This window comes from Cebus imitator, unplaced genomic scaffold, assembly GCF_001604975.1.
Source record: "Cebus imitator isolate Cc_AM_T3 unplaced genomic scaffold, Cebus_imitator-1.0 Scaffold202, whole genome shotgun sequence".
Taxonomy (NCBI): Eukaryota; Metazoa; Chordata; class Mammalia; order Primates; family Cebidae; genus Cebus; species Cebus imitator.
In genome coordinates this window covers 2529053-2551821 of record NW_016107517.1, presented here as the reverse complement: position 1 = coordinate 2551821, position 22769 = coordinate 2529053, and the positions used below count along the sequence as shown (strand labels likewise).

General features: G+C 38.0%; 1 protein-coding gene across 50 annotated transcripts in view; it reads left to right on the top strand.

The window, feature by feature from the left end:
• Positions 1 to 21734, top strand: part of MAP4K4 (mitogen-activated protein kinase kinase kinase kinase 4) — a 190617-nt gene extending 168883 nt beyond the window's left edge. For 18 of the 50 annotated variants that reach the window (XM_017547899.2, XM_037745485.1, XM_017547886.2 and 15 more), the window contains 12 exons: positions 805 to 980; positions 1474 to 1594; positions 2668 to 2859; positions 4794 to 4911; positions 5233 to 5403; positions 8137 to 8280; positions 13186 to 13320; positions 15410 to 15510; positions 17204 to 17377; positions 17883 to 18042; positions 18825 to 18964; positions 20898 to 21722. In XM_017547899.2, coding sequence (XP_017403388.1) covers positions 805 to 980; positions 1474 to 1594; positions 2668 to 2859; positions 4794 to 4911; positions 5233 to 5403; positions 8137 to 8280; positions 13186 to 13320; positions 15410 to 15510; positions 17204 to 17377; positions 17883 to 18042; positions 18825 to 18964; positions 20898 to 20981 — 1716 coding nt within the window. In that variant the 3' untranslated portion in view covers positions 20982 to 21722. Of the gene's footprint in view, positions 1 to 804; positions 981 to 1473; positions 1595 to 2667; positions 2860 to 4793; positions 4912 to 5232; positions 5404 to 8136; positions 8281 to 13185; positions 13321 to 15409; positions 15511 to 17203; positions 17378 to 17882; positions 18043 to 18824; positions 18965 to 20897 lie in introns of all 50 variants that reach the window. The other 32 variants (XM_037745494.1, XM_037745503.1, XM_017547898.2 and 29 more) reach the window with 5 other exon arrangements.
• The last annotated feature ends 1035 nt before the right edge of the window (positions 21735 to 22769 follow it).

The window sequence follows — 22769 nt, the reverse complement described above, 5'->3', positions numbered from 1 at the left end:
CAAAGTCTTCTTTAAAGGGGACAGTCCAGAAAGCAAGCCTCTAGTTAAATAAGCCATATTTAAAGAGTTTTGGGAGGGAGGTTATGTTTCTACAAATTTTATTCATAAAATATTAAACCTAAAATGTTGATTTTATTAAAATGTTAATATATATCAAATAATACTAAAGTATTTGATAAATATCTTATAAATAGTAAATATAAATATTTATTAAATATTAACCCTTGGAGCTTTGAAGTTTCTGATAATAAAAGTTGAAGTAAAATAAAAATTTCTCCCTCAACACCTTTTATATCAGGCCTGTTTAACTAGAGGCTTGCTTTTGGGATAGAATCTTCTAAAGAAGACTTTGTCAGATAGGGATATATCCTTACAGCAAAGCCTAAAACTCTGTGTATATACATTTGTTGATCTAATTTTACCTCATATTAAAAAACAACTATCAGCTTATCATAAGGATATCATTGTGGTTTTTTTATTGTCATGGGATTTGAACTGTGTATGACATCTTTGACCTTTTTTATTTTTGGTCTCTTCTGGTTTTTTTTTTTTTTTTTTTTTTTTTTTTTTTTTTTTTTTTTTTTTTTTTTTTTTTTTTTTTTTTTTTTTTAATCGCTCTCTTGACTTTCTTTGGTCTTTTCTATCAAAAGCCATAGGAGCTCACTTTCATATGTAACTGGGTTACTACACTACAAAAGTTCTGCAAAACTAACTTTGTGGCAATTTATTGATAAAGAACTTCTCACCTTCTCTTGTCCCCTTCCCTCCTTGCCTTACTCTCTTCTTTTCTGTCCTTTGCTTTAGGATCTGACTGCACTGGCCAAAGAGCTTCGAGCAGTAGAAGATGTACGGCCACCTCACAAAGTAACGGACTACTCCTCATCCAGTGAGGAGTCGGGAACGACAGATGAGGAGGACGACGATGTGGAGCAGGAAGGGGCTGACGAGTCCACCTCGGGACCAGAGGACACCAGAGCAGCGTCAGTCCCCGGTCTCTTTTAGAGCAGATGAGAGTATTCTCTTGGAGCGTCCTTTCAGCTGGGACCCAGTTGTTCCTAGACTATTATGTGGCCGCATGAGCATTTACCATGTAGTTCTCGTGGATTCAGCAGTCCACTTTGTGTTTGCCTTTCTCTTCATTGGTGTGTGCATGTGTCAGTGCTTCCCAGCAGCACCTCAGTGTGTACTTCATTTTTTCCTATTGATTTGAGGATATATGATTCAAGGGGAACTTCAGTTTGGCATAACTACTTTAATTAGCCCTAATTATTCATTCTAATTGTTTGCTCAGAAACAAAGGACACTGGAAGGAAATTCTTTGTTAAAGGGAAAAAGCTAAGCACTTGCTTTTTTGGAAGAGGCTTCATACTGGTAGCCTCATGTTTTGATTTTTTGAAGGCAAAAAGCCTAAACAGGATCTCCTAGACGCCTTGAAAGATTAAGGCCTTTCGCTTCTGGATTTTGTCTCCATAGGTCATCTCTGAATTTGAGCAATGGTGAAACAGAATCTGTGAAAACTATGATTGTCCATGACGACGTAGAAAGTGAGCCGGCCATGACCCCATCCAAGGAGGGCACTCTAATCGTCCGCCAGGTACCCGTGTCTTCTCTGTTGTCAGAGGCTGAGCTTCTTCTGTGGTCATTAACCCACTTGCTCATTCACTCACTCATGCTGTTTCTCCATCATCATCTGTTTTCATGTTAACAAGTCCCAGAGGGTCAAGTGTCGAGTGTTGGGGGCTAGGGAGGCAGGTGTGTACTGCATGCCCAGAAGGTAGCGAGTAGTCTCCACCCCACATCGCTGCTCCTCTGCATGTCTGCGGCAGCCCTCATTCAAGCACCGCGCTGAGTCTCACAGTCTATGTCTGAGTGGGAGAGAAAGCACAGGGAGTCCTTAAACAGGCTTGCAAAGTGAGGAAGCAGGTCTGGAGTCTGGCAGAGCAGCCACGATGGCTCTGCAGAGCACGCTTGGCTCTAAGTGTCTGCAGTGCCACAGCGGGAGTGGGTGAGGCAGGCAGGAGGAACCTCATCACAGGCCCAGAGACTCGGAGAGCAGAAGGGTTTGGGAGGTTTCTCTTCTGTGTTCCAAAATGTTAGTTTTCTCACTTGTTGAATAATTAAATGTGTGCCACCCAGATATGCTCAGTTTGGATCACTAAGCTTTATAACTATCTGTTCGTTTCTTAGCTTAGACTTAATTAAAGTGATACACTTCTCATTTAAATAGAACAGGGTACCTATTTAGTATTTTGGACTTTGCCCTAAGTGTGTTTCATGCTATGGCAATGCATTCGGATGGAAAGTAGGAAGAACATGGAAAAGACCAAGAGAATCCACAGGTACTTTTTGGAGCTTTACAAAGAAAGTTTTAAAAAGAACAAAAAAGATACTGGTTTTGGTAACAGAAGCTAGCACAGCTGATAAACCAGATTAAACACTCACTACTCGAGTCGTGCAGCCACCAGATGAGGTACTTTGAATTCTGTTGGCTGAAGTTAAGCGTTTGGTGAGGAAGCGTGAGCAGTCAGGCTAATTTATTTGGTTTTTCCTTGGTAATTTAACAGGGTTTAAAAGTCACACAGCACCTTAAACAAAGCAGTTATCAGTAGGGCCATAGGCAATTTCAGCAGCGCTTGAGCGAGACAAGTGTGCCTGTTTTTTCTACAGAGTACAGTTGACCAAAAGCGTGCCAGCCATCATGAGAGCAATGGCTTTGCCGGTCGCATTCACCTCTTGCCAGATCTCTTACAGCAAAGCCATTCCTCCTCCACTTCCTCCACCTCCTCCTCCCCATCCTCCAGCCAGCCGACACCCACCATGTCCCCACAGACACCCCAGGACAAGCTCACTGCTAATGAGGTATGTCTCGCACCACAGCTGGCTGCTTTCCTGGGGTTAGACCAGCACTGTCTAGGAGTTAGTTTGCAAAGGAGACCTTTCCAACGCCCTCACCCCCCTCCCTTCCCACCCTGCTTTCTCTGTCACCTACCCTTCTCCCCAACCCAAAGTAACATGTTTCAGATCTGCATATAAACCCCTTAACCCTAGATCAGCTCCCCCAAACTTGCCAGTTCACTGTTTACTGTTCTCTAGATAAGTATAGTTGCATGGCTTTCTTTATCTAGTTTATTTTTTTAAAATCTAAATAAAATGATTGCTGTGTCCTCAGACCCATTATGTATTTGGCATGAAATTCTTATATTCATTTGTGGAATCTGCCTTTTTCATTCTTTTTATCCAATAAATAAAATACAGGAAAATTCAATTCAGCAGGGTTGGCCTTATCTGGACAAACTTGTTATCCTGTACAGGAATCTCTTTCAAACAGAGCTGGATTTTTTTTTCCTTCTTGGGGGGTGGTCGTTGGTTGATTTTGTTTTCACCAAACCTATTAAGGATTTCATTCTTTGAAATTTATAATCACTCAGAGGTTTAGAAGCCAAATTATTTTTGGGAAACCTAGAAAAAATTAGGACGTAAACAAGAAGGACAAAGGTTTGAGCTTGTATTTTAATTTAAAATTTTGTTTGGGAAATCTGTGTGTTCCTTTGAAGGCTTGGCTGTGGTGCTCGGTCTGGGTGTTGGCTCAGTCTGGGTGATTCTTTGCTCTTTGAACAGGGTCATACTCCAGGTATAGTGACATAGCCCACTTGAGCACCTGTATTTAATTAATCAAGTGATTTGATTCCATGGGAGATTTGGTTTAGTGCCTTTGTCTACCAGTTGAGGGAGGTTAGAATCAGAAAAATCCACTCCTCCTGAGCAGCAGGGGCAAGTCGACTGCCTCCTAGATAGGCTTGGCATTGGCTGGACTGGCCATTGACTCATGGGACAGGGAGGGAAGCTGCCAGGGGACAAATGTTCAGGTGGGAAGCTAAGGGGAGGGCATGGGCTCTAGGATACGGTGACTCTCAGGTGTCCATGGAGGTGGTCCAAAAGCACTTGATCAGACATGTTCTTTTTTTCTCCCAAGATATATATCCCGCCTACACTCACATTCCTTCTTATATTTATATTTTAAACTTTGCTCCATTTCGCTCTAATGTGCAGTATTTTATTATAACCCTTAACTCACTAAACCAGCAAATTTATTTTTCTGTTTGTTTTGTTTTTAATTGTCATTACATTTCCACTTAACAATTTGTTTCACTTTCTTTGTGTTTTTTTGTCTTAAGTTACATTATTAACCAAAACACTAGTGCTCCTAAAAGATCAAAAGGATATGCCTTATTTTGTCATTTGCACCTTTCACTAATGAACCCCATTTGGTATGGGTTTAATGGTGATGCATCTAAAACAATAGTAGCCAAAGCTTCTGTAGCTTTCTGGCAAGAGGCTCAATTCAAAATAAATAGAAATCATTAAGAATTGCCAATATTCCAACGTAGATTATTTGGACTCTTCTGGGTAGGAGAATAAATTCAGAAATTGGTGAATTGAGGTCAAGACATTTCAGACCTCCTTTAGGAGTTTTCATTATAAGTATTTAATTTTTTTTAAAGCTAGGCACATGAAGTATAGATTTCATTGGTCGCTTGCAGCACCGCTTTGTAGACGAGCAATGTCTCTGGTAGAGATACAGCTCCTGCAGTGGTTCCAGGTAAAGCAGCCTGCTCTGAGGGGTGTTTTGCCATGTGGAAGCTCCCTGCAGAACATTTTTTAGGGAATGATGCAAGAGAAATAGGGCAAAGTATTGGGAAATAGTGCAATATAGAAGTAAATTGTAATGTATATTTTTAATGTTCATTTTTAAAATGCCTGTTATATTAATAACATTGAAATTTACATTGCAGACTCAGTCCGCTAGTAGCACACTCCAGAAACACAAATCTTCCTCCTCATTTACACCTTTTATAGACCCCAGATTACTACAGATTTCTCCATCTAGTGGAACAACAGTGACTTCTGTGGGTAAGTACAGTAGCAACAAGAAAGCAGCTGACAAATGGGACTTTATCTTTGAGTTGCTCTTTAGGGTGACTTAGGTGTAGCTGCTGATTATTCCCAGGCACAGACCTTGGGTGCAGAAACTTCCCATCCCAGTTGCATTGCCTTATCTGTAGTGAGCTGTAGAGTCCATTTCCTTTTTCCATACACATTGCTTACAAATTTCTTCTCCTTGACAAAGTGTTGGTTATAGCACATGAATATTTATTTGAAGTATATTGGGGGAGGGAGACAGGCACAGTGTGTGTGTGTACAGAAAATAATTTCAAATGTATTGTGTTTCAGTGGGATTTTCCTGTGATGGAATGAGACCAGAAGCCATAAGGCAAGATCCTACCCGGAAAGGCTCAGTGGTCAATGTGAATCCCACCAACACTAGGCCACAGAGTGACACCCCGGAGATTCGTAAATACAAGAAGAGGTTTAACTCTGAGATTCTGTGTGCTGCCTTATGGGGTAGGTGTCTAGCCACTACTCCAGCACTTCGATTTTTACTCTGAGTGGTGGCTGGTCTTTTAGAGAAGTGCTTCTTTGAATAGTTTGTGGATAGACAGGATGGAAGACTTCTATGATACCCATCTGCTATCATATGCACAGTGGCATATTAGCAGACTGGTATGGTACATGTATACACTGGCACTCATTTTAGCTGTCAGATATTGGAATGATTAATCTCCATTTTTTTTTTATTGAACAAATTTTTAGTAGTTTGTTACGTGGATATATTTCGTAGTGGTGAAGTCTGGGTTTTTAGTGTAATCATCAGCCCAAATAGGGCACATTGTACTCAGTAGTGTACATTGTACCCGGAACCCTGAGGTTGACTGTTTTCACTATAAAATTCAATCATATCTAGCAGTGGAAATGTGGAAAAAGTATATTTATAAAAACTTACTTCAACATGCAACCTAGTGTTTTTCATTTTTCATGCTCATAATTTCCAAGCACTTTACAGTGACTATGTATATTCTTTGACTATTGGCATTCAGTACTTTATAAAATTATACAACTGTACAATTATACAACTTGGAAATGCATCATGGAGAAGCAGAAGATAGAGTTTAATTGCCACAATACCTGCAGCTTTTGTGTGTTTGAAAAGAGTCTTCAGCTTTATCTTGTTACTCCCTTATTCTTTCTCACTGTAAAGTCTTGAAGTTAATGTTTATATGTTTATTTTTATAACACAAATAATAGGATTTCTTCACAAGGCTTATATTTTGTGTAGTTATTACCAGATTCTTGACATAGGATTTTAAAAAAATCTACTTGATACTGAAGATTGACCAGGAATGTACCAAAATTTTGTGTAAAATAGAACATTTGGAATGGCATCTGTCTGGCATCAGTTCTATCAATAAATATGTGTTTTTTCTGCCAATAATTTCTAAGCTGTTTAGATCAACTCGCCTAGGTATATGCAAGGAAAACACTAAGCATAATATTCAAATAAATTCCACCTTAACAGGCATATAGGCAGGACAAAATGGCTAACCTCAAAAATAAAATTATATGAAAATGAATCACATATTACATATTTATTTTTCTTATACTGATAATCTTTTTAAATTGTGCAGCTTTTTTTTTTTCTCTCTAAGCATTAAGTCACTATCCTCACAAGCATTGCTTGGGTAGACACTTTCCTCCAAATGTTGGGATAATCCCAACTCAACTCGATAAGGACCAGCCACGAGCTGAGAGAGGGCTCTAGGAGGGTCGTTCTTTGATGCTGTCATAGTTATTCATTTCAAATTCTCTGGAAATAGGGTGTGGGCCTACTGTATGACCATGATATTCTTCGCCATCACTCCCTCTACACAAATAGTTTATTCCTTGTCTTGGTGAGTTTATGACTGAGGAAATCAGTGCAGACATGTAACGTGCCCAGTTCCCTAGGAGTGTAAGGTCATCTGTGCTACATGTTACAAAGGTGATTCTGACACTGAAGATTCTAAAGAACAAGAGCATTTGGGTAAATACATGAATGATCAAGAGGGAGAAGTACTTTGGCCCAAGGGCAGGTAGTCTTAGATGCCAGTCCAGGGCTTTCGGAATAATTTCTACATGGAATGTGTAGTTTTTGAAGATATATCATGACTTGAGTATTTTAGCAAGATTAGGATTGATTGGATATGTGTCATGAGAAAGTGGAGAGAAGCTGCTTTAACAACCTTAATTGAAGTCCCTATCCATCACTTACAAAGTTGCCAAAGCCTGAACAATTGTGAGAGCAGAGGAAAGGGAAAGGAGGGACAGAGAAGAGGTTTTATCTGGCTCTAGTGGCCAGCTTAGCTAGTTTTGCAGAGCAACTTGGGAGCTATTGACAGAAATGGCAGAAGTCACGAGGATAGTTTCAGTAGAGATCTGCAGTGGGTGGAAAGCAGGAGGCAAAGTAGTAGTGTGGAGTTAGGAGTTACTGGTTCCGAGGCACGCTCAGGCACAGGCAGCTGTGTGTCACCAGATAGCGGTGGAAATGTCTCCACTGAAGAAGCAGAGGGCAGAGGTGGAAATAAGGAAGGAGATGTCACACATCACATCAGAAGAGTGTGGAGACGGTGACAGTACAAGGCTAGAGAGCTAGGTTGGGTCACATGGGAAGGTCACGATATTTTGATAGTCCTAAGAAATGGAGGGACAAAAGAACTGAGTGCAGTTGTTTCTTCATGGTGGAAAGTGATCTTTAAGAAAAGCTTAAACGTGAGTGATGGAAGCCAAATCATAAGCCGTTAAGGATTTGAGGGCCGTATATGGCCCATTCTGGAGATTTGCCAGTGAAAGATAAGGAAGCACAAAAAGACCATGGTATCAGATGAAGGTTTGTTCAAATGTGTGATGTGTCTAATTAGACATAGAATTGTAAAGACAGGAAATAGTCAGCATATAACATTCTCGAGGAACTGAGGAAGAACTGGAAACTAATGGATTATTAAGGAAATCAATGGGATGAGGCTTTCTTGGTCTTTCCCTTATCCTTTCTTATGTTTCAATATGTCAGCATCACTGCTACATGGTGATGTGTTGCAGGATTGGTTACTTTGACTATTTAACCTCTGACTGTTGTAAACATTTCTTCTGGGTGAATTAAGAAACTGCACTTTTTTCCAAATAGATGATATTATCCTTTCTGTACATTCTGAGTAGTTTCCAAGCACAGCATAAAATTGAGGCCTTTCTCTGTCCCTGAAACAGGAGTGAATTTGCTAGTGGGTACAGAGAGTGGCCTAATGCTGCTGGACAGAAGTGGCCAAGGGAAGGTCTATCCTCTGATCAACCGAAGACGATTTCAACAAATGGATGTACTTGAGGGCTTGAATGTCTTGGTGACAATATCTGGTGAGTGAGTGTTTTGTAAAGCAGAATATGTGACACTGTCTTAACAGTATTGTAGCTTTACACATTAATCTTCATTAGCTCATTCTCTGATATACTGGCTAAATAAGATACAGCTGCATTGAGACTTGATAATGTGAGCTGAAGATGTATTCAGATGTGACACACACATGCACATTTGATCTGTGGCTCCTCCGAAAGCAGTCTTGAGAAGCGTATGAATGTGTGCTTTCTCACTGGCCCTGTCTGCCCTGTTGCTTGTTAGATTTCATTTGCCTTATGCAATATATAGGGCTGTGTCTACTCCTTCCCAACAGATTTTTACATGCCAAAGGAAGTATTCTTTGCCATTATTGTAAAAGTATTGTATTATGGTTTTTATGTCAATTAACACAATTATGTCTCTTTAAGAAGAGGATTTTTCTGGTATAAATTGTACAATATAAACTACTACAGGAAAACAACTAGGAGAAATAAAAATTAAAATCATCCAGAGATCATATCTTTTAACTTGTATAAACTTTTAACTTTCACTCTTTTAAGAATACACCATACTCACTACATACTTAAGGGAAAAAATCTACATACAAATGGTTATACACCATTTCAAACATACAGGGGATAATAGTGAGAAATAATGACATTCACGTACTGACTAGCTGATTTGAACAGTTGTCACAGTACACTGTTGTACGTACAGTCAGCATCCCTGTCCCTCCCCCATCTACCTGTCTGTAGCAAACTCTGTCCTGAGGTTGGGGTGTGTCCCATCCAGGCCTGATTGTCCAAAGCACTTAGTAGTCTGCTGTCTCCATGCCATTGAACATCCTTCCATGGCCTCCATTTTATATGGCTAGAGGATGTTTCCTTGTGTAGATCTATTAAAATGTATTTATTTATCTTTTGTTGTTGCCCTGTAGGTATATTCCTTTTTTTTCCCCTCTCATGTAAACATTTTTCACAGATATCCTTGTAGCTTACTTAACCTTTAGGTACATATCATGTTGCATTGATCATAATTTCTTAATAATTCGTGTTATTGCTTGGTCAAATGGTATGCAAAATTATAAGACTATAAATGGATCTTATATACTACCACTTATAGTCGCTTATGATGTTATAATCACTTATGATACCACTAGTGATTTTGATTTAATTATGTGCTTGTTAGTACAAGCTTGTTATGTAACATATTTGCTTGCAGTTATTTTACTTCTCATATATGCTTTTGATTGTTAAATAAAGGAGTTTCTTGAAATGCAAAAATTTCATTATTTATACTTAAATGAGGAAACAGCCACTTAAAACTAGAGTGCTGATGGATGGTGGGTTTTTAAGTTGGAGAAAAAAAATCTACATTTAGTGATCCATTGAAACAAGACAATTCATGGGATCAATAATCAGCTGAGACCAGGTGCGGTGGCATATCCCTGTAATCTCGGCAATCTGAGAGGTCAAGGCAGGAGGATTGCTTTTACTTGGGATGTTGAGGCTGCAGTGAGCTGTGATAGCACCACTGCACTCCAGCCTGGGTAAAAGAGGAAGACCTTGTCTCCAATCAATCAATCAATCAATCAACAAGTAAATAAATAAATAATCAGCTGATACCAGTAATCATTTTTTGGTCTACTTTTCTGTATTTTTTTCCTTCCTTATTAGCTTTTAATGGTTTCCACAATCATAAAGGTAGTACGTGTCAATTGTAGGAAGCTTCAAAAATAGAAAAAACTTAGGAAGAATAAAACAAAATGTTACCCCCATCTCAGAGATAATTCTTGTTAATGTTTTATATTTCCCTCTCCTATTTTCTGTAAATATATCTCACAAGATGGAAACAAAACATTAGATATAAAATGATGTTGTCTTTCTCTTCTCTTAACATATATTGAATATTTTCCCGTAAACAATTCCTCAAAAGTTAAAAAGATTATACTGAAGTATGACATACATAGAAAGTACAGATAAATATACAGCTCAATGAACTGTCACACATAGAATCTATCCAGATAGCCCCTTCCTGGTGAAGACATGGAACATTGCCAGCACCCCAAAATTGCCCTGTGAAGCTACCCAGGGACTGCCCACAGAGACAAGCACTGTCCGGACTTTGAACATGTTAGCTTGATTTTGCCTTCATTGAACTGATTTTATGTAGTGGTAAAACAGTATGTGTTCTGGTGATGGCTGCTGCTTTTTTTTTTTTTTTTTTTCCAGTAGACTTTTTCTAAACTTCTTTTCAGTATTTTGCAGTTTAGCCATTCTGAAGGGGTGTAATAATTAATAGGTGTATCTTATTTTAATTTGCAATTTCTTAATGATGTATGGTACATCTTTTCCTTTGTTTGTCATCTGTATATCTTCTGGTGAGTTTGATCTTTAATCCATTTTGTAATTGGATTGTTGTTTTCTTATTGTTGAGTTAATTCTTCGTGTATTTTGGATCTAAGTCTTTTATCAGTTACAAATTTTGCAGATATTTTCTATCAGTTTCTGTTTATGCTGTGGAATGATGTCTTTTGCAGAAGAGAAGTATTTAATTTTAGTGAACTCCAACTTACTAGTTTTTTCTTTCATGAATTGTGCTTCTGGTATTATGTCTAAAAAGTCATTGTCAAATCCAAAGTCACTTAGATTTTCTTGTTATCTTCTAGAATCTGCTTTATAGCTTTCTGTTTCACATTTAGGTTCATGATCCATTTTGAATTGATTTTTGTGAAAGTTTCAAAGTTTGTGTAGATTTATTTTCTTTCGCGTGTGGATATCTAGTTGTTGCAGCAGTATTCATTAAAAAACTAGCCTTTTTTCATTGAACTGCTTATGCTCTTTTATCAGAGATTACTACTACATTTGTATAGTTCCATTTCTGGGCTGTATTATTTTCCTTTTATCTGTCTCTTCTTGTGCTAATTACTGTCTTGATTACTGAAGATTTATAGTAATCTTGAAGTCAGGGACTGTCAGCTTTTCAACTTTGTTCTTTTTAAATATTGTGTTGACTGTGGTGGGTCTTTTGCCTCTAGAGTCAGCTTATTGATAGGTACAAAATAACTTGGGATTTTGATTAGAATTGCTTTGACTCTGTGGATCAAGTTGGGAAGAACTGATGTCTTGACAATATTGAATCTTCTATCCATTAACATGAAAGTATCTCTGCATTTATTTAGTTCTTCTTTGATTTCATCAGAATTTGTAGTTTTCCTTAAATAAAACTAGCGAAGAGCTAGTGTTATTAGATTTATTATACCCATTTTACTTTGTTAAGTATTAATATAAATGGTGTTGTATTCTTAATTTCAGATTCTAATTATTTGTTGCTGGTATACAGGAAATACAGGAAAGTGACCAACTTTTTTATTTTATTAGGCTTGCATTCTGCAACCTTGCTATAATCCTTGCTGTAATTGCTTATTAGTTCCAGCAGGATTTTTGGTTGGTTGGTTGGTTTTGGGGTTTTTTGGTTGATTCTTCAGGATTTTCTACCCAGACGTCATGCCTTCTGTGAAGAAAGACAGTTTTATTTCTTCCTTCCCAGTCCTTGTATTTTTTACTTCCTGTTTTTGTCAATTTTATTAGCTAGGACACCCAATATAATATTTACTAGGAGTTATGAGAAGGGAAATCCTTCTCTTGTTCTCTATCTTAGGAGGAGGGCATCTAGTTTCTTGCCATTATGTATGATATTAGTTGTAAGGTTTTATGGTAGATTTTGCTTATCAAATTGAGGCAGATCCCCCTTTATTCCTGTTTTCCTGGAAGTTTTTATCATGAGTAAATGTTGGGTTTTGTCAAATATTTTTCTGCATCTGTTGATATGATCATGTGATTTTTCTTCTTTAGCTTGTTGATGTGGGTGTGTGGCTGCCTTTGCCCACCATCATTTTTTTTGTTATTGTTTCTCTTTGTTCCTTTAGATAACTACACCTTAATACATTTACTCATTTTACTATCCATTCACACATTAATGTTTCCTGTTTGATGCTATTAGGAACCATAGTGCTATGAACATTCCTGTTCATGTACTAGGGGGCATACATATACATTTATATTAGGAGAGAGATTACTGGATCATATGTAAGATGTGCACATTTCCTACTTTAATAGATAATGCCAAACTTTTAAAAATGATTTTAACAGTTTACAACACTGGTTTCTGAAGTTTCTAGTTGCTCCACACCTTGCCTACCTTTGATATTATCAGTCTTTCAAATTCTAGACATTCTGATAGGTGTATGAAATCATCTCATTGTTTTAGCACACGTTATTACTGTTGAGAACAAGCACCTTTTTGTGTATCCATGAGATCACTTCTTTTGTGAAGTTCCAGTTATCGTGGCATGTCCAGTTTTTCTACTGGGTCATTTCCTGTTCTATTTGATTTGTAGGAGTTCTTTACATATTCTGGCTATGACTCGTTTTCAGCTTTTTCTGTGATACATATCTCCAACTTATGACTTGCCTTTCACTAGATTTAAGTACTGGCATTAAGTGATTGATTTAACCATTCTGTGTTCTGTGAAATGGGAGATAGTAACTGCTCTAAAGGATTTTGAGAATCAGATGGGATAATACATGTGAAGGCACATTATAAGTTCTGTTGGTTGTATTGTTATGCAGGTGTTTGTATTACTTTGTGGTTTATTGATACTGTCCATCTACATAAGTTTGAGTTTATTATTCTTTAAAAACTTCCCCTCTAGCCCAGCCTACACCCATTGATAATTCTGTAGGATTTTGAAAAGTCCATCTGAGCAACTTGAATTGAGTTTCTAGTAAAACGTTGATACAAAGGGGTTTTCTTGGAAGAAGTGATGTTTACTCTTTGTAGAAATTTCTTTTGGTTACTGTTATTATTAATGATGAGACCTGCTTCTGAATAGGCATGTAAAATATTTATATTTATTTTGCTAGGCAAAAAGGATAAGTTACGTGTCTACTATTTGTCCTGGTTGAGAAATAAAATACTTCACAATGATCCAGAAGTTGAGAAGAAGCAGGGATGGACAACCGTAGGGGATTTGGAAGGATGTGTACATTATAAAGTTGGTAAGTTCTAGAAGCATCACGTTTTGTTTTTCCAGAGTTTAGAGTTCAGTTTGAATTTTAAGGTTTAAATTTTCACAGGTTTTTTGAAGTTTGTAATAATAAACTTGTTTCTGAAACATGTGACTCATTTCTGGTATTCTGTTTCCAAGGGACATTCTAATCTTGAAGTCTCATTTAGACATTGCCTTACTCCCTCTATGCACCTATATACGTAACGGAGTTTGTCCTTGCAACTTACTCTATCCTCAGTCTCCCCCATGCTGTTCATCTTGTGAGACTCTTTTCACTCCTCCTCTTTGACAGTCCACGTTCTTCTCCTCTGTAAGATGTGGTTCACAGTAACCTCTTAAAGGAAATCTGTGGAAGGAAACTAGTGGAAGCCAGCTGACTTAAGTCCTTTTTTACATGCCAGGCTTATTTTCCACTTAGATGGCTGAAGGTCCTTGGCAGGCACTGATAAGAGTATTTGAGAGTTTGACTCAAGGGCTTACAGCCTGCCATTTTGAATTAAGTGCCTGTGCAGAGCTACTGTGCTCCACACTAGTGAACCAGCCCAGCTGGCCAGTCAGTATTTTATGGCTATAGTATTATTTCTTTCTCCTTGGCATGAAGCAATGATTCTCATGAGGTAAATCTCACAGGAACAAAACCAAAACTTTTTTTTTTTTTTGTTAGATGGAGTTTTGCCCTTGTTTCCCAGGCTGGAGTGCAGTGGCGCCATTTCAGCTCCCTGCAACCTCCACTGAGTTCAGGTGATTCTCCCACCTCAGCCTCCCAAGTAGTTGGGATTACAGGTGCTTGCCACCACACCCAGCTAATCAAAACAATTTATATACATACATATATATATATATATATAAATAATCTAAGGATATATATAAAATCATATATATAAATATTTTATATATATATATATAATCATCTAAGGATAAATGTAATGAAACAGCCCATAACAGATGAAATGTACATGAATAGATTATCCTACAGGGGGAGCAAGAGGCAGATGTGTTGGTCTTTTCCCCAGAACAAAACAGTAATCTTTCAAGCCTGTCACTCTTACAGAATGAATCACAAGTATTGGAGCTATTTAAATATATATTTAAATGAATAAAAATCAAGTAAACCTTAAAATTTAGTTGCTCAGTGGCACTAGTACATTCTAAGTGTTCAATAGTCCCGTGCGTGTAGCGGTTATTGTATCAGCAGTACAGATATAGAGAATTTCCATCATCGCAAAAGTCTATGAAACAGTACTTGTTTTGTCAAACTCATATAAACCTTTGTGTGTTAATGTTCATTTATTGATTTCTTTAAACAGTGGTAATATATAGAGTTTAACAAGGAGGGTTACTAGTTAACAGGTTCTCTCTCATACACAAAGAAGGAGTCAAGCAGTGGTGTGATGTTAGCTTATAATCAAATCATGGATCTGCATCAGGCTAGTAAGTCATCTGTAGTCAGGGACCCCTGGGAGTACCTGTTTTGGCAGAGTTGCCTGGCAGTAAGGGCCCCAGAGAAGCTATGGGAAGGAGGCAGTTTTACTAATTTCTGTAGATCGGGAAATGGTCTTCGTGATTCTTGGACTTGTCCACAGATACTTCTGTTGGTAGAATTCAAGATTCATGAATATTTTGGTATAAGCTGTTTTTCTTCCTTAGTCTGTGTGAGCCCCATGCAGGACTAGGGAAAGTTATAAGGAGTACTTCAGTCTCTCTGTGTGTTTCAGGAGTCTCTTGGTTGATTAATCATGCTGCTATTTATTTGAAGTAATACTGAGCCCTCGAACACTTCAGGGTGGTATACCTGGCATTGTCCTTGATTATAAAATATCTTGGAATTTATTATAAGAAGGTTAGGATCATTAGCGAAAGTACTCATTGATGGTCAGAAAAGATGGGAACAGCATGGATTGTACATTAACAATTTGGTAACTGTGAGTTGTGATCTCTCTCTGAATTTTTTCCTTGCTTGTTTGGATGAATGAATAGAAGGCATATTTATAAAGCTTGCAGAAGACAATTAAAACGATTTAGAGGGCTATGTTGATACTGACCTGTGCTTCTCTTGCTTTTTTATTTTCTGCTTTCAGTAAAATACGAAAGAATCAAATTTCTGGTGATTGCTTTGAAGAGTTCTGTGGAAGTCTATGCATGGGCACCGAAGCCATATCACAAATTCATGGCCTTTAAGGTAACAACATCAAGTACATTTAAAAGTAGCATTGGCCGTGCAAGCCGCAACCAAGAGTCAGGGAATACATTTTAAAAGTCTGAACTGTTAAAATTGCTAATATAAAAGCTATGTGCTAATGTAGCATATAACTTTATCACAGGAAACCATTTCTAATGTAATGTAATAAGCTTAGTTAATCTGCTTTCTAAGCCCACAGAATAAGAAGGAGAGAAAGATAAATATTGGGTAGACACTTTAATCAATGTGGCAATATGGTAACAGAGGAAAAGAGAACGCCACTTCCACCCTCCAGTTAAAAAGCTGACCTTCACCTATGTCATGGACGTGTATAAAGATTTAGATGTGTTTTTGATATCAAAACTGTGTCTAACAGCAGGCAGTTTTAAGGTATATCTGTTCATAAAATATTAAAAATTAAATTACAGAAATTCTAATGACGAATGTATTATATGTTAAGTGAAAAAACAAGTTAAACTGTTTAATATGATTTCATTTTTGCTTAAATATAAAAACCCAGATACAACATCTGAACTATATATATATAATTTATATATGTTATATATATAAATTATATAATTTAATTTATATATATAATTTATATATGTTATATATATAAATTATATAATTTAATTTATATATATAATTTATATATGTTATATATATAAATTATATAATTTAATTTATATATATAATTTATATATAATTTATATATATATATGTAAATTAAGATGTTTTTGCCATTTGGCGTGTATAAAGTTTTAGGAAAGTAAATGAGTACTTAGTCTTAAAACTAGGATTATTTTCATTTGTGAGTTCACACAAATATTCATGGAAGATTACAAATTTACCTCACATTTGCCTGGTGATTGATTTTTTAGAATAGTTTTGGTATATTTTATTGAGGGGCTAAGTTTCATTTATTTGGAGGATTCATATTTTTGGATTGCTTATTGCTTGATTTCCCAGTGAGGCAGGATAAATGGAGTTAACAATATTTGTTTAAAAAATAAATCCAAGTGTTACTGAATAAAGATAATTGGTTATACAGTTATATTGCCTTCTGAGATCTGGCCTTGATATTCTTTATATACCAAGTACTGTACTATATGGTTTTATAAATACTACCTTATTTATAGCTGCCCTGTTTCATTGTCTTACTCTTGTGAACTGTGGGTACTGATGTCAGTGAAAAATGGAGACCACCAGCACAGTCCACGCTGTTGGTAGCACACACAGCCTTTTCACCATTTTGATTTAGTCAGAAAGTTAGAGATCTTTATAGTTCAAATAGTGACTAATAATAATGATAAAATGTTTAGTGTGTGATTCCTACAACTCTGCCTCTCGCTGTGCTGTGCATTTGAATAGTTTAGTAGTGTGCTCAGGAAAGTCCTCGCTATTTTACTTTGCATGCTTTTCTGATCAAGACAACCAACACAGTAAGTGACAGAGCAGAAATCTTGGTCTGGATAGGCAGCTTTGGAACATAACTTCTGGAAGTGTCTTCCAGATGCTAATTAACAGGCAAAACCATAATAAAGACTAATTTTGTAGAGTATTTTTGCCTTGTGGTTGTTGCCAGTGTGGCTTAGTAATTGCATAACTGAGTATGTTGGGTCTTCTCTGGTTTGATCTGTTAGAAATAAGTTCTCCTTCATCTTGCCACTTATGTCTTGTGACTTCTTTGCAGTCATTTGGTGAATTGGTACATAAGCCATTACTGGTGGATCTCACTGTTGAGGAAGGCCAGAGGTTAAAAGTGATCTATGGATCCTGTGCTGGATTCCATGCTGTTGATGTGGATTCAGGATCAGTCTATGACATTTATCTACCAACACACGTAAGAAAGAACCCACACTCTATGGTTGGTTGACTGGCTTCATTTTGTTTTGACTTTTTTCTTTGCTCTGCTTAGTGAACTAACACAAGCAGGGATTCTTCATTTCCCCTTGGTGTGGGGGTGAGTATTTAAATGATATGCAATTTTCAATAGCTCCATGCTCTTAGACAAGTGGAAATCCACCTTCCTGGCTTTGTGGAGCCCTCGTGAAAACCTCTTAGGCCTCGCTTTGACTAACATGGGATGGATTTGGGGCAGTTGCTGGCAGGCCAGAACATCCTGGGGTTGTGGTTCTCAGTTGGAGCTCAGCATCCAAATTTGTTTCATGAGCCTGAGAAAATGTGAGTCAGTAGATTATTATTACTTGGAAAAGGCAGACTTGGGGATATATATTGCACGAATATTCTAAAATGTATTTATCACCCGGGATATGGTACCAGTGCTTCACCAGAAGTCTTACTGAGCACTTTCACAGGGCCAAAAGTAACCACAGACATTCTTCCCTGTGCTTTGTCAAACTCTTCTCTAGATCCAGTGTAGCATCAAACCCCATGCAATCATCATCCTCCCCAACACAGATGGGATGGAGCTTCTGGTGTGCTATGAAGACGAGGGGGTTTATGTAAACACGTATGGAAGGATCACCAAGGATGTAGTTCTACAGTGGGGAGAGATGCCCACGTCAGTAGGTATGGAGAACTTGGGGAAAGGCAGCAGTTGTGAAAGTGGAGCCTTGTCTGAGACTGCATATATTTATCATGCTGATCTTGTATGTCCTTCAGACCTTTTGGCCACCGTTGAACAGAGTGGTTGGCAGTAGATGGTGGAAAGTTAGATTGTAGGCCATGGAAATAGTCATAGGTCTATTTTAGAACAAAATCCAAGTAATTATTTTATATTTTAAAAACCCTATTATCATAATCTCTCATTTAATCCTTAAAATACTCAGAGAAAAATCGGACATGTTTTTGTTGACCACTTTGTAAAGGGAAACAGAGAATTGGTAAAGCATTTGTAAAGGAAGACAGAGAGAAAGAGAAGTTACTTGCTCTTGAGAATGGTAGAGCCATAAAATAAAGACTGATATTTGACATTTTCATGTATTTTTATTCCAAAACTGTTTTGAATTTTTTGTAATTAAGCCACTGCCTCTTCCCTGCCTTCTCTCATGACTGGAATGATAAAAATATGTGCACTAAACTCTAAACTTGGTGGGTCATTTCTCAAAATGAGCATGAAAGGCCTAAGGAAAATGAAATAGATCAACCGTTGATGCAGATAACTACTTCACAGGATAGACAAGTTGGTTATAAAGGCAAAGTTCCTTGAAAACAAATTAAATGCTAGGCATTTAAATTTTAAATTTTAAAAAGATATAAAAGTATAAAAATATATTTTTGTCACATAAGCAACATCTTTTCAGGACTGTTTCCTTATCTTTAATGGTTTGCAATTTTTCCCTCCCCCAAAGCATATATTCGATCTAACCAGACAATGGGCTGGGGAGAGAAGGCCATAGAGATCCGATCTGTGGAAACTGGTCACTTGGATGGTGTGTTCATGCACAAAAGGGCTCAGAGACTAAAATTCTTGTGTGAACGCAATGACAAGGTAATGGTTTCCTTATGGATTCTTTTTAATTACTCTGTCTTTTAGTAATGGCTTATTTTCCATGGAGTTTGACGATTAATTTCTTTGGCGTTTTGATAGGTTCTGAAATAATAAGGAATGTTTTAAATATTGCTTTTTAGTCATGTTCGTGAGGATTGGGGCATAGTTTGTTTTTTGCTATGAGGGCATAGAGATACTTTTCTCTATAGAAGTTAACATATTTGTGTGTGTGTGTGCATGTGTGCGTGTGTGTGTATATATATATATATATAAAACCCTATTAGGTGACCTGTCTAGGATATAATTAGTTTAGAGATAGGGAAGATAAAAGCTGCCAGTTTTGTTGGCTGGAATCCTTTTGTGAGTGGAAGGAATCACCCATGTGATTTAGGTAGATAGAAAGGTTTCTCTCACCTAATGTGTGTCAAGAAGATGTCCCTTGTTAGTCTGTGAGCAGTGAAATTGCTTTCTAGGTTTGCATGTCAGAAATGTTTTACAGTAAAAATCATCTTATGCAGACAGGTAGTACCTCCTGCAGGTGAGATCCCGTGGCATCACACCCCCTTTGCTTTTCAAAACTGGCCATACCCTTCCGGGGACAACTCCTAGGGCAACTTCCTCCCAAGAAGTCCCTTTCAAACCAGTTTCGGAGTGGAGCAGATAGATGGCCAGGGGCATTGACCCATCCCTATTTGCCAAGGGAGAAGGCATTGAGGGTGGAACTGAGTTTTACCAAGCCTACCCTTTACAAAGGTATGTCTGACTACCTGAGGCAAGATATCATAGCCCTAGAAACTTGGCTCTGAAGAATGCCTTTTGCCTCCCATTGACATACTAGCAGTCAGGCAGTAGGTTGAGTTCTCAGATTTAAAAATTCACTAATTTAATGTGAGAAAGAAGAAGCTATACATCTGTCCTTGTCAGCTGCCCAACACATCCTAAACACAAAGTTGCTTTACCCCACCCACTGTCTCCTGCACCCCACCCACTGTCTTCTGCACCCCTAGCCACTGTCGTCTGCAACCCTACAACTCGGTTTCAAGTGGAGTTTTGCTTACAGAATATCTCCCAAATCTGTGACCTTGAAAGTCTCTACAACCTCCGATGGGATTTTGTCAGCTTGTTGGCTTATACTTTCCTAAGTATGTTTACTGTAGCTATAACATTCTTTGTTTCAGCCATTTTAATATTTTTATTATGCATGTCATGTCCTTTAACATTTATTAATAAAAGGCACAGAAATTCTATTTATGGATTATATGAAGGAATTAATACATTTTTTGTTGATTTTTAAAAAGAAATTAGGTTGTTAAGGAGCTTTTCCTTTTGCTCCTTGTGTTTTTTAAGGACATTTATTTTTTAGAAGGTGTTAACAGTGGAAGAGAAAAGAAATAACTCTTCAGAAACATCCATTTTTTTTTTTACTTTTGTGTTCTCACAATATGCCAACGTGTAAGGAGTTAGTAGTAACAAGCCTGAGTTGTAATAAAAATTGGCTGCAGATGGTCACTCCTGCAATTATAAATTGATACTGTCCTAGTTTTTTGAGGGGGAGGAGGGGTTGGGGGAGACAGAGTCTCACTCTGTCGCCTAGGCTGGAGTACAGTGGTGCAGACATGGCTCACTGCAGCCTCCACCTCCTGGGTTCAAGTGATTCTCATGCCTCAGCCTCCTGAGTAGCTGGGATTACAAGTGTGCACCACCACACACACTGTTTTTATGTTGGCCAGGTTGGTCTGGTACTCCTGGCCTCTCAAAGTGCTGGGATTACAGGCGTGAGCCACTGCGCCTGGCTTCAGAGTTTTTGAAAAGGCTCTTTGGGGTCTAAGCTTCATGTACTTGCCAGTATTGAGGATGATGGTGGCTTAGATTCCCTGGCTGGAAGTGCTACATGACCATGCTAATTATGGCCTCTCTTTTCTTGCTTTTGCAGGTGTTCTTTGCCTCTGTTCGGTCTGGTGGCAGCAGTCAGGTTTATTTCATGACCTTAGGCAGGACTTCTCTTCTGAGCTGGTAGAAGTAGTGTGATCCAGGGATTACTGGCCTCCAGAGTCTTCAAGATCCTGAGAACTTGGAATTCCTTGCAACTGGAGCTCGGAGCTGCACCGAGGGCAACCAGGACAGCTGTGTGTGCAGACCTCATATGTTGGGTTCTCTCCCCTCCTTCCTATTCCTCTTTTACCAGTTTATCCCCATTCTTTTTTTTCCTTACTCCAAAATAAATCAAGGCTGCAATGCAGCTGGTGCTGTTCAGATTCTACCATCAGGTGCTATAAGTGTTTGGGATTGAGCATCATACTGGAAAGCAAACACCTTTCCTCCAGCTCCAGAATTCCTTGTCTCTGAATGACTCTGTCTTGTGGGTGTCTGACGGTCGACGATGATCATGCCATTTGTTTTATTGGCAGTGGGCACAAGGAGGTGAGAAGTGGTGGTAAAAGAAGCAGAGTACTGAAGCAGAGAGCAGATTTAATATAGTAACATTAACCGTGTATTTAATTGACATTTCTTTTTTTGTAATGTGACAATATGTGGACAAAGAAGAAGATGGAGGTTTAAGAAGTTAATATTTATAAAATGTGAAAGACACAGTTACTAGGATAACTTTTTTGGGGGTGGGGCTTGGGAGATGGGGTGGGGTGGGTTAAGGGGTCCCATTTTGTTTCTTTGGATTTGGGGTGGGGGGGGGTCCTGGCCAAGAACCCAGTCATTTTTCTGTGTACCAGGTTGCCTAAATCATGTGCAGATGGTTCTAAAAGAAAAAAGAGAACGTGTGCATTTTGTATAATGGCCAGAACTTTGTTGTGTGACAGTATTAGCACTGCCTCAGTTAAAGGTTTAATTTTTGTTTAAACCTAGAAGTGCAGCAACAGTTTTACCACAGTCTGCACTTGCAGAAGAAAAAAAAAAAAATTCAAACCACGTGTTTATTTTTTTGCCTACCTCATTGTTTTTAATGCATTGAGAGGTGATTTAGTTTATATGTTTTTGGAGGAAACCATTAATGTTTAATTTAATCGTAATACCAAAACTATCAGATTGAAGTTTGACTTCTATTGTCACAAGTCAGCAGGCACAAGAACTGTCCATGAAGATGGGAAATAGCCTTAAGGCTGATGCAATTTACTTCCAAGTTTAGAAAGCAGAATGCTTTGTTTTCAACGGATTCACCATTAGAGGTTGATAGGGCAGCTGTAGCCCATGACAGGAGAGTTCATTGTTCTCGATTTGGGGGTTTGGTAGCAGACAGGTGGTCACATTAGAATAGTCACACAAACTGTTCAGTGTTGCAGAAACCTTTTCTTGGGGGCGGGGGAGTTTCCCTTTTCTAAAAATGCAATGCACTAAAACTATTTTAAGAATGTAGTTAATTCTGCTTATTCATAAAGTCGGCATCCTCTGTGTTTTAGTGTAATATTGAAGTCCTGGCTTTTCTCGTTTTCTCACTTGCTCTCTTGTTCTCTGTTTTTTAAACCAATTTTACTTTATGAATATATTCATGACATTTGTAATAAATGTCTTGAGAAAGAATTTGTTTCATGGCTTCATGGTCATCACTCAGCTCCCCTAAGGATGTTACCATCTCGGGAAAGATTCAGGGCTCCGTGTCACAGTCCTGCCATCTTACTTTCCTCTTGTCGAGTTTCTGAGTCAAAGTACTGCATTACAACTGCTTTAACCTCGGTCCCCAAAAGAAACTTGCTGTTTTCTAGGCTTAATCTTCTTCCTTTGTGTTTAATTTTCTTGTGTATTGTGAAAATGAGGGAGTCTTCTCTGCCCCCACCCACTTAAACACAACAGCCAT